The sequence below is a fragment of the Cibotium barometz genome, chromosome 4 (genome assembly GCF_041138505.1).
Source record: "Cibotium barometz isolate CiBa-2024 chromosome 4, ASM4113850v1, whole genome shotgun sequence".
NCBI lineage: Eukaryota > Viridiplantae > Streptophyta > Polypodiopsida > Cyatheales > Cibotiaceae > Cibotium > Cibotium barometz.
In genome coordinates this window covers 21993280-22017453 of record NC_141049.1, presented here as the reverse complement: position 1 = coordinate 22017453, position 24174 = coordinate 21993280, and the positions used below count along the sequence as shown (strand labels likewise).

Below are 24174 nucleotides of genomic sequence, written 5' to 3'. Positions count from 1 at the left end.
GAAGTAGTAGTAAAAGGTTGTAATTGTGTGATGAAATTCATACAAATTGATATTCAGAATGAAGATTCATAAATAGGTAATTGGGTCTTCAAGTGGAAGTACCGCAATTGTATGGAGTCCCTGACTTGCTTGAGGCCTAGACATGATGGTATTTACCTTAAAATTCCAAGGACCGTGACTACCCGTATATACCGAGGGTATGACTGCAGCTCTTTACTAGCAGTATATATACGAGTAAATCTAAGACCTTGAAATTATAAGCAAAAATGCTATCGAGATGATGAATTTGAATGTGGTTGATATGATTTTAAAATTTTGGTTGAGAACTGATGAGTTGATTTGGATTCAGATTGAAAAATGATGATTCCTGAATTTTGGTTGAAAAGTGTTAAGCTGAGCAAAACCACAATGAGGATGAATGGGACGAGTCCCTGTGATGATACTCATAACTGGAATAACGATAATGACTTCAGCAAATTACTATGAGATTAGTGGATTGTGCTGACAGATTGCTACTGTTAACACTTGACCCAGTGGATCAAGTTAAGGGATGACAAATTAAAAACCTGTATAATTGAAATTCCCATGGAGGAATGTTCAGATGAAAATTTCGGTCTAATGGACCATTATTGTATGAAGGATATGAATGATATGATCTGAATGAATTGTTATCTGATGAGATGAGTTCTATATAAAGGATCTTTATCCCAGGATTCTGTTGGGTTCACCAAACTATAAGAAACCCCAAAATCAATTGGATCTTAAGGGAAAGAGTTGTCCTCTAGTTTGCGAGATGAGGACATCTCACGTTTTTTAAGTGGAGTAGGATGTAAGATTCCTCCCTCTAGCTTTTGAGGTGTGCAAGTGTAAGAACCTCCCCTTCTGATCTTATAGTTATTCCTCTCTCTAAAATAAAAGAAAGATCCTGTTTTACGCTAGAGAGAGAAAATATCTAGAGGGAGATAATTCAAAATTGAGATATTTTTGGATATAAAAATACTCCTAGTGTCTAAAATGGTTTCCCCTAAAACACAAATTCAAAAAGAATTTTTCAATGTGCAATTGGAATTAATTGAAAATAGGTATAAAAGGACTTTAACCTAAGGGTCCAGATTTTTAGAATTTTTTGGATTATAGTCCAATTAAGGTTCCTATGGGCCAATAGGATCAATCCAAGTGTAAGGAGGAGATAAATTGAAGAATAAAAGAAAAAACCTCCAAAAATGAGTAAATGCTCACATAAGATGAAGAGTAGACTAAGGACCAAAGAAAAGAATTAAAAAATTAAATTTTGACACCTCAGTGTGGGGATCTCCCCTCATGAAGTAGGCGTCTTTTTCTCATCATTACCCCCAATTTTTAATCAATAAAATGAGATATTTTAATCTCTCCTCTCTCCTATTTCAAAACTAGATCCAAAAAGTAAGCTTAACTGACCCAAAATTAGTCAAAAATTGACCAAACTGATCTGGAAAATTTTAGAATCAGTTTACTTGGTTAGAGACTCACTTTTTCCTATAAATAGAAGTCTCCTCCTTTGTAAAAGCTTAATAGTATTTATGCACTGTTACTTTACTCATGTCCTGTGAGCCATCTACATTGAATTTTTTAATAATTCAATTATTTTTGGCCTAATCCTCTCCAAAGTGAATTCATGGCCACTCTTGCTTCAAACAAGAGTAGAACCCTCAATCTCTCAAGCCAACGAAGAGCTTACAAGCTCCATGTAAGCTAATTTTCTTACTTTGTTTACGAATTTTAATGAAAAATCTATGGTTTTCTTGATTTTTAGGTTTTGCAAATGATTGAATTAAATTCAAATGCTATGCCTTTAATGAAAGGCCACTCTCTTTTCTTTAAATTTCAACCTTTCTTAATCCTAGAAAGATTCATTAAACTCTTCTTATTTTTTACTCTCTTGAATTTAGAAAATTGTGTAGATTAGAGTTCTATAATTCTAAATTGGGTTAATTAGATTAAATAAAGAAAGATAAAAATGAGAAATGGTCAGCCATACAAAGGAGGTTATGGAAAAATTTTCTTGAATTTCGTGAAAAAGAAAGTTTGTTTTTATGTTATTCCAAAAGAGGAATGCCCACCATTTTTGCATCTAAAAGAAATATTCTAATTACTCCATGTACATATCCACCTATGAATATGCATGGATATCACTGATATTCTTATTAAATTTGATTTCTATGCATAAAAAGATGCATAGTGGAATTTTTTTTATTACAAAAATGTTATTCTTATTTAATTTGAGTTTATGCATATAGAAAGATGCATAAAGGAATTGTTTTAATTATAAAAGCGTTATTCTTATTAAATTTGATTTCTATGCATAGAAAGATGCATAATGGATTTTTTTAAATTACAAAAGTGTTATTCTTATTAAAATTGATTTCTATGCATAGAAAGATGCATAATGGAATTTTTTTAATTACAAAAGTGTTATTCTTAAAAAAATTGATTTCTATGTAGAAAGATGCATAAAGGAAAATTTTTTATTACAAAAGTGTTATTCTTATTAAATTAAAGTTTTATGCATAAAAAGATGCATAAAGGAAAATTTTTTATTATAAAAGTGTTATTCTTATTAAATTTGATTTTTATGCGTAGAAAGATGCATATTAAAGGAATTTAATTATTATAAAAGTGTATGGATGTCATTGTGTATGTGAAAATATATGTGAATATGTATGTGAAGAATGGATATGGATGTGAATGTATATGTGAAGAATGGATATGGATGTGTATGTGAAGAATGGATATGGATGTGTATGTGAAGAATGGATGTGAATGTGTATGTGAAAATGGATGTGAATATGTATGTGAGGAATGGATATGGATGTGTATGTGAAGAATGGATGTGAATGTGTATGTGAAGAATGGATGTGGATGTGTATGTGAAAGAATGTGATGTGACATGAATACATGTGGATGTGAAGTGATAGATATGAATGTATGGATAGATGTGGGTAGTCGTACATGTGAACGATTAGATGGATGTGGATGAATGAGATGAGATGTGTATGAATGAAATATGATGTGGATAGAAGTGAAGTGATATAATGTGGATAGAAGTGATGTGATATAATGTGGATAGAATGTATGTGATGGAATGGTTATGAGAATGAATGTGATGGATATGAATGAATGTAATGAGATGAGATGTGTATGAGTGAAATATGATGTGGATAGAAGTGATGTGATATAATGTGGATAGAATGTATGTGATGGAATGGTTATGAGAATGAATGTGATGGATATGAATGAATGTAATGTGATGGATGTTCCATCCCTCTCAAGCTCTCCCTCCTTCTCAAGCTCTCCCTCCTTCTCAAGCTCCCTCCCTCTCAATCTCCCTCTCTCTCTCTCTCTCTCTCTCAAGCTCCCTCCCTCTCCATTACTGCAAAAACTCTATCCCTCTTTAGTCTACTCTAGGTTCAAGACGCCTATTCTCAAACTCTAACCCTCTTTTAAGCTTTCCATTGCTGCATTGCAAACCTTGAACTTTCTCTCCTCTCCACTCCTCTGTTGTAAAACAAGCTTTTCTTTTTCCTTCATGGAGCCAAGCTCTAAGGGACCACATCGAGTGCATCAACTGGGGAATATGCTACATCATTGGAAGGGGTAGCTACAAGGCTTCAAGCATACTAAGAAGGAAGGACTGGTTGCCATAGTACAACATGTGTATACCCTTGGAGACCTGTATAGTCAAGGCCAACGACCAAGGTTTCCTTCAAATTGTAAGTGTAATATAAACATAGCTTTAACAACATGCTAATATTGGATTTTTTGTTTCAAATTTTCTTATGATTCTCCATTTTCTTATCTCTCTCTGCAGATATTTTCCCCTCTAATTATGTTGAGGAACAACCACTCCAAAGCCTCATTGGAGTTTTCTATGCTATGCATGGATCCATTGGAAAGGCAATGTTTGTATCTCAAAGCCCAAACGATCTTGTACAGAACAATATCTTTTTCTTTTCTCACTCATATTTTGTAGATAAAAAGCCAGGTTTATTTGGCAAGCTAGAAGAGTTTCCCAACCCCCCTCTTAACAATATCGAATGGCCCAAACCTGATGCTTGGACCATCTTATGCTTAAAGTTTAAGACGGTAAGTGATATCAAGACATCACTCAAGTTTTCAAAGGCATCTAGTTCAATAAGGCTAAATTGGTTTTGTCCTTTACATGTTTTTGTGCACATGTTCAATTCCATGCCAATGCACCAAACAAAAACAATGTATATTTGTAAGGAGGTACGGTTTGAGGATTACTAGGAGAGGGTTGGGAGGTTAATGAGGGGTCACATCAAGGTGATGTGTACAAGTGCAATGTAGTAGATTCTACAGTGTCTTTCAGGTTCTTGAAGGCACGCTCTATTTTGTACATGCGTCTGCACTGCCAAAGATGGATGCAAAAGCACGGGACATGGATCCCACTTCAAGCCTCAGAAGAAGAAATTATGCCTATTGAGGTAGCTGTGATGATGCAAAATGGATGGATTGAGCGAGTGGCAGCAAGCAAGCATTGGATCCTAGCAGACTTGCGTCAACACTTTAGCATCATGGGCTTTGACAATGTGGAAGAGTCAAGTTTCAAGTTGATGAGAAGAAAGGTATATCTGATTCCACTACATGTCTAGAATTAACCACGTGATAAAAACCAAGCACGAGCTCACACTATCTCTTTGCATTCACATGGCTACCCACTTTGACAACTTCTGTGAGTTCCTCTCCACCACCCCGTGGGCGGGCAAGAGCGAGCTCTTTGTCATGTTCTCTTGTGAAGTCAACTTTGAAAAGTCGCTTGCCCTTGTGTCCCAACATTATGAGACGCATATTGCATACATGGAGCAATACTTGGCTCCCCACTCCATCTCCTTTCCGCATTGCCCCAATGATCGATGGGTGCATGAAGTACATTCAACAATATGCCCGCCCCTACATCTAGCGCCTTTAACGCTTCATCGACATCTACATCCCCGCAGGAGCTTACTGTACCTTCAATAAGCAGGAGGTGAAGAGGTTGGGGAAGGGCAATTTAGGAACTAGGTTCCTCTTGTGGCTCGCCACTTTTGCATTCCTCATCGGGACTTTGAGGATTCGGATGAGGAGGTAGAGATGCCTACATTGCAGTTGGCAGGGTATTTGAGGGATGACAAGGAAGTGAAGGCAGTAGAAACGAGTGCTGGTGTAGAAGAGCAGCTTGCATTAGAGCACTTTCCCCAGAGGGTACACAATCTACAGAGCTGAACAACCCACTGTAGTAGAAGATGCGGGGCCATCTTCCCCACACGAGGAGAGCAAGGTATTGCTAGAGCTTGAGATCAATCTCTTGAGAGAACCATTGTTTTGGAAGGTGAAGAATACTTATTTCTTCACTCATGACCTTGAAAAGGCAGCTGGCTTGAGAATGGATGAATGCTTGGGCATTATATGCATGTGATGTAAGGTGGACCTTGATACGTCCAACCTCGGTCCTCACCTAGATATAGTGCTATATTACCCCTTGGAGAATCTATCACAGAGAGACAGTTGCTTTGGTCAAGGAAACTGTGGTTGAGACCGCGCAGCAAGCCCTAGTTCCAGAGGAGGAATTCACAACCTTACAAGACAAGATAGAGGCTGAAAAGGATACCCTTGCTGCTGGAGTGATGGAGGAGACCAAAGCACCAAAAAAGGATGAGGCTAAGTCCTCGATTGACCTCTCCGCTCCCACCAGCACTTTGGCAAAAGAAGACATTGAGCAAGAGGTAATAATCGACCTTTTACAACCTAGAAACATTTGTAATTATGTATAGGAAAATATTTTGATTTTTTCTTTGATTGCAGAAGGTGGTTGAAATTGACGCATTTACTGGGAGAGGCCGTGGCAACAGAGCCCAGGCCAAGGTCCATGGACATGATGATGCGTTGGTGCACTATCTTGGTCGACTTCCTGTGGATGGCATTGCCATTTTATCCACAGGGACTACACCCCTCAATTTGCCTTCACTCTCTTCTTTTTGAAAGCCCTCTCTAAGGTACTCTGTGTAGCCTTTATGGCACAGAGCACCAAATGTATAGTTCTGATTAAAAAAGCCCTTGCCTTCGATGTTTGGTTTTGGATTTAGGGGTAAGCTTCTTGCTCGTATAGGTAAAGCCAAAAGCATTGGCATAGAGGATCCTCAAGAAATAGCCCAATCATTCCTTGAGCACACTCTGTCCCAATAACAAGAGAAGGAAGCTCAATATTGTAAGAAAGCTTTTGTAAAGATGATGTATGAATACAATACAATTTTTGTAAACTTATTTTCATCAAGTATATCATTATTTTTTCTAGTTTGTACCATCAATGTTTTTGTGAATGCATCAGAAATGACCCTAGGAGCCTGGGGGAGCATACCAAAAGAGTGCAAATTTTGAGCCTGCACCGCTGCTGTAGAGCCCAAATTTGCACTTTTTTGGCACAGCTTCCCCAGCCCTTTAGGAGCAATTCTGATGCATTGGATGACAAATAATGTATTTTTACACATGATTAAAGGTATTTTTATCTTATAAATTACTGTTTCTTTTAATCAATGTACTCAACTTGATTATAAATGCATCAAAAATGATTCTGAGTGGCTAGGAGATCAATGCCAAAATAGTGCGAATTTTGAGCCTACACCACTACTGTGTAGAGCCCAAATTCGCACTGTTCTGGCATAGCTTCCCCAACCCTCCAGGAGCAATTCTGATACATTGGATGACAAATAATGTATTTTTATACATGATTAAAGGTATTTTTATCTTGTAAATTACTGTTTCTCATAATCAATGTACTCAACTTGATTATAAATGCATCAAAAATAATTCTGATTGGCTGGGGGAGAAGTGCCAAAACAGTGCAAATTTTGAGCCTGCGCCGCTACTGTAGAGCCCAAATTTGCACTGTTCTGGCATAGCTTCCCCAGCTCTCCAGGAGCAATTCTGATACATTGGATGACAAATAATGTATTTTTATACATGATTAAAGGTATTTTTATTTTATAAATTATTATTTTTATAATTAATGTACTCGACTTCATTATCAATGCATCAGAAATGATCCTAAGTGGCTGGGGGAGCAGTGCCAGAACAGTGCAAATTTTGAGCCTGCACTGCCCCGCTACAGAGCCTAAATTGGCATTGTTCTAGCATAGCTTTCCCAGTCCTCCAGGAGCAATTCTGATGCATTGGATATGACAAACAATGTAATTTTACACATGATTAAAGCTATTTTTATCTTATAAACTATTGTTTCTCATAATTAGTGTACTCAACTTCATTATAAATGCATCAGAAATGATCCGAAGTGGTTGGGAGAGCAGTGCCAGAACAGTGCTAATTTTGAGCCTGCACTGCTGCTACTAAATTTGCACGCTGCTGGCATAGCATCCCCAGTCCTCCAGGAGCAATTCTGATGCATTGGATGATAAACACTATATTTTTACACATGATTAAAGGTGTTTTTATCTTATAAACTACTGTTTCTCACAATGAGTGTGATCAACTTCATTATAAATGCATTAGATATGATCCTGAGTGGCTAGGGGAGAAGTGCCAGAACAGTGCAAATTTTGAGCCTACATCGATGTTGTAGAGGCCAAATTTGCACTTTTCTGGCACAACTTCCTCAGTCCTCCAGGAGCATTTCTGATGCCTTGGGTGACAAACTGGCACATGATAGACACTCCATGTTAAACAAACATGATGACACCGAGACATTGTAAGAAAAACTCAAAATTTTAATTATCAGAAGGTTACAAATGAAAGCCAGATAGGCTTGTTACAAAGGGGAGTTTGAAACAAAAGAGTTACTTCGAAAAAAATGTTAACATCTGAGATCTCTAGATCGTGTCTCGCTCGCCTCGAATGCGCCGAGCTAGTTTGCATGTCCTTGGCAGATATGGTAATCCTCTTTACATGTATTGCAAGGAGGTTGGTGTCTTCAAAAAGCCCAACAAGGTAAGCCTCGGAGGCTTCTTGCAATGCTTCAAGGGCAATCCCCTCCACATGGAACTCTGTTCTATATCATTCGAGAATCTCCTTCACTATGCGAGCGAAAGGGGCTCTTCTTTTATTAGCAACTTAGTGTTCCTCTGATAAAACATGATTTCTTGTAGAGCCCTATGCCCGTGGCGCATCCTTCTCCTTGGAGCTCTCTGTGTTGTGTTAGTGCGTTGATGAGGTTGGGAATTCCTTGGTTTGAAGAGCTTGACCTTTCTACGCTTGCGTGCACTTGTAGGAACCTCCTCTTGGTCTCTCTCATAGTCTGAATCCTCCTCCTCCTATTGCTGTGGTACCTATGTATCAAGTTCCTCCCGGGTAGGTAGGGGACCCTGTCCTGTAGGTAGGGGACCCTGTCCTGTAGGTAGGGGACCTTGTCCTGGTAGTAGGGTCTTGTCACCCATGGTGCTGCGCAATGTAGGAATGTTTTCACCAACCCAGTCGAACTGCGCATCATCGGCCTCTCTGTCTTGATCTCTGGGGTGGCTACATTGTGGGGTCTTCTTCACACGCTTGCTCCCACTAGAAGGGCCTGCATGTGTGTGCGCTAGTGTTGCTTTGGGAGGAGGGTTTTGGACTCTGGTGATCCTATTCGGCGTGTCCTAGAATCCAAGGGGTCACTCTCTTCTGTATGTGGTCGTTGGGTGCCTTGCACTGTGCTTTGTGAAGGCATGGTAACGCGTGCGGTGTTCTTGGTGCATGCCATATCCATGTACGACTATGCTAACGTGGTGATGTGCTGGTGTCCTTACGTGGGTGTCTACGTAGATCTTGAGCTCAAGCTCTCTAAAAAATTGAAATGAAGATGAAGTGAGAGAAGGAATTATTAATAGTTTTTTTAAAGGGAAAAAAACCTAACTAAACTTATTTTCTTAGTCTTATTACATCTAGATTTATGCTGGTGCATGCACAACCCAATGCCTCCCTTGTCTCCTCATTCATGCACGCCAAGCACCATGCCTATGGGGAGCATTGGTTTGCAACCATTCAAGCCGAGCATGAATTTTTGCAGCCTTTTGTGCCTCTTGTGCAAGGAACACAAATGTGTAAATCAACCTTTCGTTTTCTAGCTTCACAAGGGGCTACACACAGAGCTTGCAAAGGCTCCATAGCTAAGTAGAGAAAGAAGCTAAAGCAGAGAGATCCTCATAGGGGGGGGAGAGAGAGAGAGAGAGAGAGAGAGAGAGAGAGAGAGAGAGAGAGAGAGAGAGAGAGGAGAGGGAGGGAGGGAGGGAGTGAGTGAGAGAGAGAGACTGTTAAAACTTTGCTGTTGTTGCAGGTTTAACACAAAATCTATTTTTCTAAGTAGAAAATGATATTTTTGATATACAAATATACTAACATGGAGTTGTTCATCAATAAATTATATTTATGAGAAAAATTTAAAAATAATAATTTTTAGGGTCCCCACAATTTCGGGATCTCATGGATGTAGTGGTTCCTGAGACAGTTAGTTATGTTTATGGGGTTGTGGGGACCTCACAGTTAGTTATGGATGTACTGGCTCCTGACAGGCTTCTGACGTGACCCTTGAATTACAAGCTTTTTGGAGGGAAAAGATTATTTTCATCATACATATTGGTTGGGTGGTGTTTTTTCCACCTCAAAATGTAAAAAAATTAAAAACAAATCACTTTTTGGGGCCCACCTAAATATGAGAATGTTTTTGCTGATGTGGAAGGGAGATATGGTGGGAGTTAATATGAGAAAAGAGATTTCAAACTGACAAGAAAGATTCAATTTGTAGAGAGTGAAGATAAAAAATTCAAAAAGTAAGAAAGTATGAGAAAAGTCAAAAAGTAAGAGAGAGAGTATGAGAATATTCCCTTTAAAAATTGAAACTAGGGGGGTATGGTTGATGTGGCAAGGCAAAAAAAGGAGCCATCATAGCCTTTGTCTCCCTTAAGCCTAGCTTTTTAAGCTCTAATCCCTTAAAATTAGGAACCTTAGGAGGCCCTTTTTGGGTTTAAAAAAATTCCTAATGTGTAAGTCTTTTCCTTGATAGGTCACATCTTGATTGGTGAGTGACGAGTCCACTACACCTATTCACAATGAGGGCAGGTTAGAGGATTGTTCCCAATGGGAGAGGGGGGAAGTATTGCTCCCAGGTTTTTTTGTCCCATCTCTTGGTTTTCATTTGTTGTCAGTGCATGAGGTTTGCAAGACTGGTGTACAGGTGGCGTTTGAGGAGTATTTTGTTGATCTACGACACAAAGTAATAGGCCAAATTGTATGGGAAGGTGGAGTTGATAATGGGATTTACAAACTCTCAGCACTCTCTCTTACAGGTTCTCAGTTAGGTGATGTGTGGCAGTTTCATCATGACCACTTGAATGTGGATACATTGCAACAAGCTTTCCGGGACCAGATGGTGGATGGCTTGCTAGATGTTTGGCAGCAGTAGGCAGGGACATTCCAGTTCTTGCATTCGTCAATTAGAGGAGCTTTTAGAGGTGAATGATTCTATAATGTCTTGTATCATTCGGGACAAAGAGCCTCTTGTAGTTGAGGAAGCTCTTTCCTAAGGGACTTGTAGGGAAAGCCAAGCAAGTGGCAAATGGTGACTTTTGCAGGTGGAAGTGGATGTTGAGCAACCTCCAGGCTTTGAGGTTACGGGTTCAAAAGGGGTGGTTTATAGACTCCGAAAGGCCTTCAATGGTCTTCAACTAGTTTCGAGAACATGGCATACCAAAGTTACAGTAAATGATCCTTGTGTGAGTAGGTTGATGCCTCTTTGTTTTGGAAGCGGTTTTGTTCATTGATTTGGTTGCTAAACACCAGATTGGACTTGAGCTTCCCCATGGGGCTGTTGAAATCATTCATGCAGATGCCTTTGAAGACTCATTGGGATGCAAGATTGCAGATCTTGTGGTATCTGCAGGGTACGAAGGATCTTGGACTCTTCTATGATACTAGAGGGGGAACGATGGATGGAGTCAGTCTGCATGGTTGGAGTGACTCATATTGGGGAGGAGATCCAAACACGAGGAGATCTACATTAGGCTACATGTTTACCCTTAGCTTAGGAGCTGTTTCATGGAGAAGAAAGAGGCAAGCAACTATTGTCTTGTCGTCTACAGAGACAGAGTATGGAGCTAATTGTGTGGTACTGCTTGCGAGGTGGTGCAGTTTGCAGAGTTTACTTGGCGAGATTGGGTTTCCACTGGCAGAACCCACGGTCATCCAGAGTCACTTTGTTTGCGAGAAGGTTTTTGCTGATGACATCTTGCTGGAGTTTTGTTTAACAGAGGGGGACAATGCGACGTACATCTTCACAAAGTCTCTACTCAGGCTATGCTCCAACAACACTCCTGCTCACTGGGGTTGGTTCCACATCCAGGAGTTGAGAGGGGGTGTTAGTAGTCATCTGCTATGATGAAATTCATGGATCGAGCTCCCTAATGATAATCAACTATCTCATTAGATCCTAATCCTCATTAACATGACAATGCGACGTACATCTTCACAAAGTCTCTACTCAGGCTATACTCCAACAACAATCCTACTCACTGGGGTTGGTTCCACACCCAGGAGCTGAGAGGGGGTGTTAGTAGTCATCTCTTATGATAAAATTCATGGATCAAGCTCTCTAATGATAATCAACTATCTAATTAGATCCTAATCCTCATCTAATTAACATGTGACTAGTGCTAAGCTAAACTAGGGTGGGTGATACCTAATAACAAACATAATGAATGAACTAAACTAATTTATCTTAAGACTCAAGCTCAATCAGGTTACAAGATTGAATTGTACTCATAGAGAGGCTTGAGAGCTTGCTACATTTTGCATTGCTTGAATAGTACTCTTTTATATGAGGAGAGTACAACAAGCTATGATAGCTCATGTGGGATAACTTGGCTAGGTGACTTGGCACTCTAGCATCACTCATTTTAACACCCCCCCTTGATGCTATATTGGGTACAATTTTTAGGCTTTCACTCTTTCTCTCTCTCCCCTTATGCTAGGCTACTTTGGCCTTTATGCTACTTTGGCATTATACCTACTTTGGCTATGAATTTTAGCTTGACTGCATAATATGGCCTTTATACCTACTTTGGCTATGAATTTCAGCTTGACTGCATAATATGGCCTTAGAGGCTGATTACATCACACTTTTTGTAGAGACAAGAGGGGTGAAAAGTACAATGGTTCTTTCTCTAGAAGAGCATGTCTTCAGTTGGGAGAGCTTTGGCCTCGATGTAGTTTACTTGCTTCTTTTTTTGATAGCAATCTTCTTCTATGTGACCAACTTTTCCACAATAGTCACAAACAAGCTTTGGTTTATCTTTATTGCGACATTCATTCTTGGTGTATGACCAAGTTTTCCATAGTGATAACATCTTGGAAGTTGAGATGTTGATTTGTCCTTTGACATCTCCCACCCTTTGTATACAATCCTTTGTATGCAATGCTTTCTCACTTGAATGTGATTTGAAAGATTCTTTATCTTTGAATTTGGATTCTTGTTCAAGTAGAGATGATTCTACATCTTGAAGTTTAGTGTTGGGCATATTTTTAAGTGTAACAACAATTGATTCATAAGGTTCTTTGTCAACACTTTCTAGCAATACATCAATAGTTTCATCTTCCTCAATGACTTTCTTTAATGCACTAAGTTGTTGTTTGATACCTTTGAATTTACTGATGTATTGTGCCATGGTCTCGGTCTCCTTCTTGTCGAGCTTGTAAAAATGCATGACAAGGTTGATCTTTGAGCTCTTTGAGTTGGTGTTGAAAATCTTGTTGAGTTCTTGCCATGCCAACTTGGCATCCTTGATGCCAGCAATGTGACTAATCACATCATCATCATCATCAAGATTTTGAGTGATGAGGCCCAATGCTTTGTTGTTTTGAAGTGACTCAACCTCTACTTCATCGTCACAATAAGGTGCCAAAGTTCCTTATGCATAAGCAAGTACATGGTCTTGCTTTGCCATCATGTGTAAAACCCATCACCATTAACCCTTGAAACAACTTCAACAAGTTCCATATACTAAGAAGGTCTTACTAAGCTTTTATTTTGCTTTGTTAGCAGTGTCTAATCTCGTACAAATTTGTGGTTAAAACCTATTGATTCTCTTAAAATGATTTGATGAGAGGGTCTTACCATGAGTTTATGACAAATCTCATGGCAGTGTCTTTTATTCTCTTACAATATGAGGGCTTGAATGCATTATAGTGGTTAAGATCTAATGCAAGAGAGTGGAGTGCTTCTGAATGAATGGCAATGACAAATCCTCAAGGCTTAAATCATTCCCAACTTTTCAAACTTGAAGCTTTGATTTACTAACCACCTTCTAATCACACTTAATGATTATAATTAGTGCTTATAGGAAGCAAGGTTAATGGTTATTTTTTACTAGCTATACTATACTTGATAGTAATCAAAGGCCTAACCAAATAATCCTATCAATTTTGGGCACAAATCACGGATTTCATGTCGTCTTCACACGACTAGTTTTTTTGACTTCTCGGCTTGTACACTGAAGCATTTGATGTGGGATCTGGACTGTAGAGGTCTTGTTCCATATATTACCGTGGGATAGAAGGGCTTGGCCTAATTGTATGCACAAATAACGAATGGAAGAAAAAACTAGTTTGGCATTTAGCGCTAAAATTGAGCGATTTAGGGCAGAATTGACGAAGATCTCTTGATTGTGCTTTATCCTAGTGTTGAGAAAGAGTCTTGCAAATTTTCTTGGCTAATGGAAAAGGGAATGAGAAATGGTGAGCATTTGAATTTTGAGCCACACATAGAAAAGTTGGATAAGATTGGGGGTAGTAGACAATTAGGTGAGTAATTATGAAGGGATTAGACTAATATGAGTGAAAGCTAAGCTAATGGGGACTTAAACCAAGCTTTGATACCATGATGAAATTCATGGATCAAGCTCCCTAATGATAATCAACTATCTAATTAGATGCTAATCCTAATCTAATTAACATGTGACTAGTGCTAAGCTAAGCTAGGATGGGTGATACCTAATAACAAACATAATGAATGAACTAAACTAGTTTAGCTTAGGAGTCAAGCTTAATTAGGTTACAAGATTGAGACTTGTACTTATAGAGAGGCTTGAGATCTTGCTACATTTTTCATTGCTTGAAATAGTCCTCTTTTATATGAGGCAAGTACAACAAAGCTATGATAGCTCATGTGGGATAACTTGGCTAGGTGACTTGGCACTCGCATCACTCATTTCAACATCGTGTCTGTACCATAGTGCTGATAGAGGGCCTTTGTTGTGGGTGTGCCTGCCCAGGAGCTTTGCTCAATCTTCCCCATTTTTCCATATATTTTTCCTATTTTAGTGGTCGTGGAGGGCTGTCAATTCTAGCCGTTAGTTTTGTACCTACATGACTGCATGTATGTAGTCGTGGAGATCCCCAACAACTGAGCCAGTCAGCTATCTTATGGGGGCTGGTCGACCAGCATAGGGGGTGGTATAAATAGCACCCCTACCCCCACTTCAGGATGTTGTACGAGATCTATTGTATATAGCAGAGTTTATATTATAGCTTCTCTCTCTCTCTCTCTCTTCTCTATGTTTGCTCTTCCACACTCAATTTTGCATTTTTCAGGCTGGTGGTTCTCTCTTGCGTTTTCTCATCTTCATCTCGTGGAGTCTTGCTGGGTTTGCTCTCAGTTGTTTGTCTCATATCCGCTGCATATTCTGCTAGGGGCAATGATGAGTCTTTAAAAGAATACATAATCACCTTGATGTTGCATAAATAGCTAAGTAAAAAAAATAAAAACAATATAAAATGTGAATGAAAACTCAATTATTGCATCAAACACAGTATTGACAATAAAATTTTATTGTAAATTTGAACCACCCTTCTCACTATGTCACGCAAAAGGCAAGACCAAAAAATCGAGAGCTCATATATGATGAATCTTGTTATATGCATTGAATATATATGAGCGAATGCTCACGAAGAAAATGGATGTTACACATGATGAAAAATTATTAGATAGACATTATCAACATAGATAATCAATTATCACATGCCAAAGACTTAGTGACCCTATCTATGTGTCACTTCGATCATCCACATCATGTATATCACCACGTAGTGAGGAATCAACATTGTGATGTGAAAAACAATGCAAGATAATCAATTATCACATTGTCAACATAGAAATTGTCAACATCAATAATAATCAATTATCACATGACAAAGACTTAGTGACCCTATCTATGTGTCACTTCGATCATCCACGTCATGTATATCACTGCGTAGTGACAAATCAACATCGTGATGAGAAAAACAATGTAAGAAATTGTAAATGAAATAGAACTTGTCAACCTTTTGGATGATGTATAGTGGGCTAAGCCTTAGGGAAAATAATTACACAAAAACCAAAATATGCCATTGATAATTGGTTATGCCTGTGGTTGTGCATGATTGTGCAACCAACCCTCCTATGGAAATTCTAGGCCTTCTAAGAGCTCTATCCCACTTTGATTAGGAGGACCACATAAATCTCTGTAGTGAGGTAATATATTCTATGCAACATTTTTGAACATGTACTACTTCTCAAGTTTTGTAAGTTCTTCTAAGTAGAAATATTTTTAGGTGAGACTAAAGTAAAATTGCATGAAGTAGCACCCAGCCAAGGAGTTTATTTTTTTCTATTAATTTTAAAAAGAGTTTTTTTCAGGTTCACCTACTAATCATGTTAACTTTTTTATTTTAAAAGTATCTTTTTTCTGTCCTTAGCTAATGTCCATGGGATACCATTTTTCTAGGTAAAAAACCTTCGAGTTCTCCTAATGAACATGGGACGCATCTCTAAGAGTTGTGTCACACTAGCATTTATATGAAAATAATGTAGAAATAAAATTATATGTATTATATATATATAAAAACATATAATATTATATTAAAATTAATAAATTATACATTGTTATTATATTAAACACATATCCAAAGAGAGATTGTAAAGAGCATTAAGGACATCATCATCGAGTGCAAAGAGTAACCTTGGTTTGAACTTTTTGAATTCATCATCAAGAGAGGGAGAATTTACATTGAACTTTGTGCCAAAAGTGGCCTCATCATTGACATCGAGAGAAGTAGATTATGTCGAGCATTAACGTTGTCATTGAATTTTTGAAGGTGATTAAAGTTTGTGAGAAATTTTGAAATTGGATCATGTGGAAGTGAGGACATCTTTCTTCTTCTTCTTTTCTTTAATCTTTAGCTTCTTCTTCTTCTTCTATATCTTACATGGATGCTAGGTTGGCCACGTGACAGCCTCCCAAGAGCTCCCAGATGTTCAATGAGCTGCACATAGCCATGACAATGAGCATATAAACCCTAACCTAGAGAGATACCTAGAGAGATACTACCAGCAGCTATTAACAACATAGACTCTAGAGAGAGAGGGTGAGCCGATTACTACTATGAGAGTCACACTCTATGTCAAGAAGCCTAGAAAAAAGAGTGAGCCAACTACTATCACACTACAGACTATGAGTGCATTATTATCTAGTTAAGTTGGTCATCACTAAGATATTATATAAGAGAGAGGCAGTTGACAGTGTGAGCTAGATAGGGCAATTAGTTTTTTATTTATCTCTATGATATATTATAAAACAGAGGGGCGATTAACAATGTGTGCTAGACGAGGCGGTTACCAATTTTTTATATTTATTTTTTACGTTTCCCCCTTATCAAACCATGTGGCACATGGTAGCCAATTTTCAAATTGGCATATATAAAAATTAAGGTTCTTAAACCTTAGAGCCCTAAGAGTTTATTTACATGAGCAAAGAAGCAATATATTTTGAAGTCATGTGGAGGTGAGGACATCTTTCTTCTTCTTCCTTTCTTTAATCTTCTACTACTTCTTCTTCTTCTATATCTTACGTGGAGGTTGCCACGTGGAAGTCGCTAGGTTGGCCACATGATAGCCTCCCAAGAGCTCCTAGATGTTCAACGAGTTGCCCATAGCCATGTCAACGAGCAAGAAAGTTATAATCTAGCAAGAAAGTTATAATTTTGCAAGTCTAAATCTTACAACATGTGTGCCTTTAAAAGGGCCCACTGAGAACAATAATTGTTGTACATAAATGGAACGTTAGAATAACAACAAGAGCCATTTGATCCCATCAAGGTCACAAATGATGGTAGTTGTTTTCACAAAATATTAAAGAAATCATGATAATAAAAAATAATGTGTTTATAATAATTGTAAATATACATTGATTCTTAATGTGATTATATCTATCTATTAATATATCTATAATACCTTATTAGAGTTCTCTTAGAGTTGCCACGTGGTAGCTCCCAAGCTCCATCACACTTTAGAGATGTAGCTGCTAGCAGTGTAGGTAATGTGTGTGTAAGGGTGGCAGAGGCACATGAAGTAAGGGCGATAAAGGGCAAACACATCACAATATTTTTAGATATTCAAGTCCATCTCTAGAGACATAGTTGTTAGCAATGTGGGTAATGGTGACAGAGGGCACATGCAGCAAAGAAGGAGTAAGGAGAAAGTGTGAGCAAAGGGCACACGCAGTAAAGGAGCCTTGAGGCACACGTAACAGAGATGGAGTAAAGGAGCCTTAAGGGCCATTTCAACTTAACATTCGAAGAGAGAGTCGGGCAATCCTAGGTTGCCTAAAATGGATAGCACCGACACCACCATCTCAAGAAAAATGTGAGCTCTTGGCGGAGGTGTTGAATGAGGTGGAGCAAGACATATGAGATGCTTTATGGCAGGTGCGGACCACCAATTTCATGGAGGATTACACAATATAATATATATTTATGTGTGTGTGTGTGTGGGGGGATTGTTGTTGTTGTTGTGTGTGTGTTGCTCCTAGCTACCCCACTTGGAAGCTCCTCCTTTCCTCTCTTCTTCTATAATATATTAATGTACTCTTCTATACCATACTCTGTGTGTGTGTGTGTGTGTATCTTCTTCTATACTATACTACTACTCTTTTATACCATACTATATTGAGACTATATTACTATATATATATGTATATGTATATGTATACTACTGCTACTATAATATATATATATATATATTATTTGAGGGTTAGAGTTAGAGAGAGAGAGAGAGAGAGAGAGAGAGAGAGAGAGAGAGAGAGAGAGAGAGAGAGAGGTTGGAGAAAGGTAAAGAGAGTGAGTTAGAGAGAAACAACGAGTGTGTGTGTGTGTGTGACAGAGAAAGAGCGAGAGAGGGGCTAGAAAGAGAAAGAAATAGGGTTAGAAAGAGAAAGAAAGAGAGTTAGAGAAAGGTAAAGAGAGTGACTTAGAGAGAGAGAGAGAGAGAGAGAGAGAGAGAGAGAGAGAGAGAGAGAGAGTTAGAGAGACTATACTACTAGAGAGACACAGAGAGAGGGCTAGAAAGTGAAAGAAACAGCATTAGAAAGAGAAAGAAAGAGAGTTAGAGAAATGTAAAGAGAGAGAGAGAGAGAGAGAGAGAGAGGTTAAAAAGTGAAAGAAAGGCAGGTTGTGAGAGTTAAAGAGAGGGGGGAGAAAGAGTGTGTGAGTGAGTGAGAGTGAGGTAGAGAGAGAAACTGAGTGAGTGTTTTTTAAGGGGGGAAAAAGAGAGGAGAACGAAGAGAGAGAAAGAGAGATAGTAAACTTTAAACAAGATGTTTTTGTTTTGTTTGAAAGGGAGAAAATAAAAAGAGCCAAAGAGAGAGAGAGAGAGAGAGAGAAAGAGAGAGAGAGAGAGAGAGAGAGAGAGAGAGAGAGAGAGAGAGAGAGAAGGGCAATCAACCCACGAAGGCCGGGTTTACGCCACTTGAGAAGGGAAGAAGGAGGTTTGAGGAGGCTCGAGCAAAATTTGAATTTGGAAGTCTGAAAAGATGTGCAAAGCATGGGTCTGCCAACTAGTATATCTTGATATATCCAACCCCTTCCTTCACATGGAAATGAATGGCTAAATCTAAGGTAAAGTTTAATAATAGTTTGTGACTCAAATTTTTAGTGTTGTGAAAAGCTATCTAAGATGTGATGCGACAAAGCTCTAAGTTTTTCTTTAAAGGAAAATGAGCTCTAAGATTTTCTTCAAAGGAAAATGTGTCTTGTAGATAGTGGACCCCACATAGTTTGACTTTTGGTGACAAATTGACAATTTATTACGTCACAGCACCCTCAGTTTTGAAGGGCAGCCCCATTATATAATTCATTGAAAGGGCAAAAATTAGCATTGCATTTTTTTCCCCTATGATTATGGCACTCTAAGTAATTTTTTAAAATTGGAACCTTTGTTTAAGACTGTGACACATCCGCTTGTGCGTTGAATTTAGACAGTTGCGTGTCCGGATGAGCTCGGATGATAATTATTATGAAGAAGGCGTCAGAAGGTAAACTTTGAAGCTTCATACAACGTCTACAGACCTAGCCTCCTCTGCAATTAGATTAATTAAGGTCCTATATTATAACTCGTCTCTCTTGTCTTTTTTCGTCAACAAATGCTCAATATTTCTGTGCGTGATGAAATAGGCTGTGGATGCACCCCCACGAGAGCTCAATTGTTTAGCTTTATAATTTTCCCATCAAGTCTACTGCGCCTGTTTGATTCCTCTTTTTCCACAGTTGCTTTGCAGACAATCGACAATGGTTGCCTTAGAGCCTCATAATATTGACAATCTTGTAGAGCCTCCGGCCCTTGTTGATCTTCACGGCAACCCATCATCACTAGACGGAGACCGTCAGCAGCTAATTGAAAATGCGAGGCATCCAGAGATGAAAGACTACAAGCTTATCAAGTCTCTGGGGCATGGAAGCATGGGCACAGTCTTCTTGGCCTCTCTTCAAGGAGCTGAGAGTAGATCAGAGACATTATTTGCCTTGAAGGTGATGAGCAAGGAGGAGCTGGAGAAGAAGGGAAGTACAAAGAGGGCGGCGATGGAGAGAGAGGTTCTGTCCTCGTGTTTGAGCGGCCTGCGATATAGGACCCCATTCTTGCCATTGCTGCAAGACTATTTCGAGACGGACAAGCACGAGGTGCTGGTTCTGGACTACTGCCCGGGTGGAGACTTGAACGCTCTGCGGCAAAGGCAACCTGGGAAGAGATTCTCGGAGGCAGCAGCAAGGTTGAAATCGATTGCAAAATCAAATTACTAGCGTGCTTCTTTAATGAGACAGGCTAAATGAGGCTTAATCCTCTGATTAATCTTGTCGTTGTGTGTCCGCGCGCTCTCGCGTGCGTTTGTGTGTGTATTGTGGCCGCAGGTTCTATGGTGCAGAGATAGTGCTGGCGCTGGAGCATTTGCACAGGCTGGGATTCGTGTACAGGGATCTGAAGCCGGAGAACGTCCTGCTGAGAGCCACGGGCCACATCATGCTTGCGGATTTCGACCTCTGCCTCAAGCTGGTGCTGCCGGCCAATGATCGAGCTATTCTAGCGTCGCCGCCTTATGGCGCAGGTCATGCAGATCAGGGTCATGTTGATAAGCCGTTGAGGCCGAAGAGTAAGATAAGTTGCTTGGGACTTTATAATAAGTTGATCTCCTCCATAGCTTCCTGTGTTGCAGCAGAGGTGGCAACAAGCACACGCATCTCCAAGCCCAAACCGCCGCCGACTGCCGGCATCTCAACGGCCAAAGTGACGCCCGTCCTGCAGGCGGCAACTAGTACTTACAACAATTTGCCGGCCACTGGGCGATCACTGTCCTTCGTGGGAACTGAGGAGTACGTAGCCCCCGAGATCCTGTGGGGAACCGGCCACGACCTCGCTGTCGACTGGTGGACACTGGGCGTCCTCCTCTACGAGCTCGTCTTTGGCACTACGCCCTTCAGAAGCCTAAGCCGCAAAGAGACCTTCTTCAACATCCTCTGCAAAGAGCCCAAACTAGATCAACATATCGATGCTACTAGTGATCACCATGGCCACCAAAGAATTTCCTCGCTCCTCCATGACCTCATCGCCAAGCTCCTCTCCAAGCAGCCAAGCCAACGGCTCGGATCGAAAGCCGGCGCCCAAGAGATCAAATCTCACCCTTTCTTTCAAGACATCTGCTGGGATTCCCTACATCAAATCTCCAACCCGCCTTACATACCATCTCCTGCATTGTCCGTTCTAGAGGACATCGTCGCTGGTATAGTAGATTCATGGGGAGATAGTACTCAGCGTGGTGAAGATGTGAATTTCTTGGAAAAGCAGCTGGCCATGGCGCAGCGCCGCCGCAGGGCCGAAATGTCTGGCGCTACTGCTAGTACACGAGGCCTCAAAAACGCTGAGAAACAACTCATCAACCCTAGTACTAGCCAGGAGGAGGACTCCATAAGAAAATTCAGCTCATACCAGAAGGATAATATATCATTTGATTTTCAAGTATTCTAAAAATGGCTTACGGATATATTAGCCAAGCCCCATATATATATATATATTCGTATAAAATGGCTTACGGATATATTAGCCAAGCCCCATATATATATATATATATATATATATATATATTCGTATTGCTTTCAGTGGAGGTTCTAAGAGCCAGCGTTGAACCTCTAGGCTCTTACTGTTTGATGTAAGTGTGCAACCCCTTTCATTTGAACAGATTTTCAAAAGTAAATTTGAATATATTCAAGTTTCAAACTTTCGGTGGCCTCCATTTTCCTCATGTCAGTCAACATATACGCAATACTACAATTTATAAGGCCATGTTGATTTTTGTCGGGTAGTATCATGGCCCATGGGACTTTTTAGTAACGCATTAATTAGTTGAGGAGAGCTTTTTAAAGATAAGTTTAATGAAATAAGGAACAAACGCCAATTAGTGCAGAAGCGTCCTTGGGTGATGGGTTCAAATCTTCCCCTATGCAAAGCGATTAGTGTAGTGGTAAGGAAGGTTTGAGAGTCCCGTGTAGTGGTAAGGAAGGTTTGAGAGTCCCTACGTGATAGGTTCAAATCTCTCCTTGTGCAAGTGATGACATCTAATATGTGTGAATAGTGCACTTTCAAAATTTTCAACCAAGCCAAAAAAGGAAAAAATTAAGAAACAAATCTTAACCATTAGTACCTTAGGTAGGAATACAAAATTAAATTCACCAAAGTAAAACGCAACACAATGATTTAATGTGGAATATATTGGCATAAACCTTAGCCATGGAATAAAAAACAAACCTTAGCCATGAAGACCTTAGGTAGGAAACACAAAATTAAACTCACCAAAGTAAGAAATAGCACAACGATTTAATGTGGAATATATGGGTAAAAGGCCATGAGGATTCGGGAAAATGAAGACTATAGAAGATTTCTTATAGAGGTGCATTGAAGCAAATGCTTATAAAGATAATGAGGGGGCTTGCAAGGGTTCCTTGTAAAGATGGGTTGGGTTGTATATGTTGTAATTTCTAATTCGCCAAACTTTTTTCAAAAAAGAAAAAACCATGAAACCTTAGAATTTGTAACTATAGCAATCAATCCGGCATTTGAAAGCCCTTTATTGCACACAAGAAAACAAGAGCACACATAAGTGCATGAATGACATAAAACAACACTCATGCAAACTTAGCTAAAGAAAAGTCATTCCATCCATAATTGCTCTTTTCAACATGCAATATGGTCACACATAGACACACACATACATGAAGCAATGGGAGTAGTCCTCATGCTCATTCTTTGTCATATGTACATTACATCTTCCCTTACACCATGTTTGGTTTGGGCTTTAATTTCTCCTCACATATTGCCCACCCCCTTGGGTTAAACACTTTCAACTGTTTCACTGTCTCCTTTTTGCTTCAAGTTCATCTCTTCCACAAACCACTCTATACAGCTCCATTGACAGCAACAACAATATCATCCAGCATGTCAACACCCTTGTCATCCAGCATGTCTCCTTTTTGCTTCAAGTTCATCTCTTCCACAAACCACTCTATACAGCTCCATTGACAGCAACAACAATATCATCCAGCATGTCAACACCCTTGTGGATCAAAAGGGTATAACTCCATCCTTCAAAGCCTTCCAATTGAATTAATCCACCCACCTGAATCAAACACATGTAAACAATTTACAAACAACATCAAAGTCCTGCCCCTATCAAATGGCTACATTATCCATGTATACTTACTGCCCAGCCTCCTTCCTACCTCTCCATCCTTGCCAACTGTAAGCTCTTCACACATCTTATAACAACTCTCTATTCCTCCATCAAACATTCACACACATTTCTATCCTCCACATCTTCAAACCAAACTCCAGCAACATCCTGAACACAATCAAGCAAAGAGTCCAAATCAGCAACCTGCTGCATCTCTTGGTCAGCATCCACAGCTTCCTCATCTCACAATATTCTCATAGCATCCATTAGCTCATCATCACTGACATACACTCTAGTATCCACATAGGCATAAACCTACTCACCATCACCCATATTTATAGATCCTTCAAACAAAGTAAAGACACCTTCCAAGGCATCATCCATCAAAGTGTTGGAATTAGGGTTGCAGGAATGCACACACAACTTCAAGAAGATGAGGAAGCTTGAGCACAACACAGTAGTGTATTATGAGTGCCAAAAATGAAAGATAACAAGCCCTAGAAGATAATGGGCGTATATACAATGCACGGGGGAAAAAACCTCCTAGTGAGGGAAAAAGTGCCCCGGCGGTCCTAAGTGTGTTCACACACATCACTACTATAATATGGTAACAAATCCCCCCTGGAGTGATGCGGTGAACAAGAGCTAGCACTCATGTATAGGGAAGTGTCTAGCTATGTGGACGAATCCACAAAAGGGAGTAAGCCCAAAGCTTTGCGAAAAGCTTCGAACTTCTCACGAGGCAGAGCCTTTGTGAAAAGGTCTGCAAGGTTATCCTGTGTTGGCACATAAGCCAAACTGATCTCTCCTGCAGAGAGTCTCTCCCTGACATAATGGTAGTGCACCTCAATGTGCTTCGTACGAGCATGGAACACTGGGTTCCGCGCAACTGCCAATGCGCTCTGACTGTCAGTGAAGATGGTGGTGGCAGATGGCTGCCCAACACCCAAATCAGCCATAAGGCATCTGAGCCACACACACTCAACCGTAGCTGTGAAAGCTGCCCTGTACTCAGCTTCACAACTAGAAGTGGCCACAGTAGGCTGCTTCTTGCTCAACCATGATATGCATGAGCTTCCAAGCATGAAGCAAAAACCACTCGTGGACACGCGTGTGTCATAACAACCAGCCCAGT

The 24174-nt window shown here is 39.7% G+C and overlaps 1 protein-coding gene across 1 annotated transcript; it reads left to right on the top strand.

The window, feature by feature from the left end:
* The first annotated feature begins 19338 nt into the window (after positions 1-19338).
* Positions 19339-21459, top strand: LOC147639038 (serine/threonine-protein kinase UCN-like). The gene is made up of 3 exons (XM_086782631.1): positions 19339-19422; positions 19591-20090; positions 20230-21459. The coding sequence occupies exons 2-3, from the start codon at positions 19612-19614 to the stop codon at positions 21338-21340; spliced, it is 1590 nt and encodes a 529-aa protein (XP_086638757.1). The 5' UTR covers positions 19339-19422; positions 19591-19611; the 3' UTR covers positions 21341-21459.
* The last annotated feature ends 2715 nt before the right edge of the window (positions 21460-24174 follow it).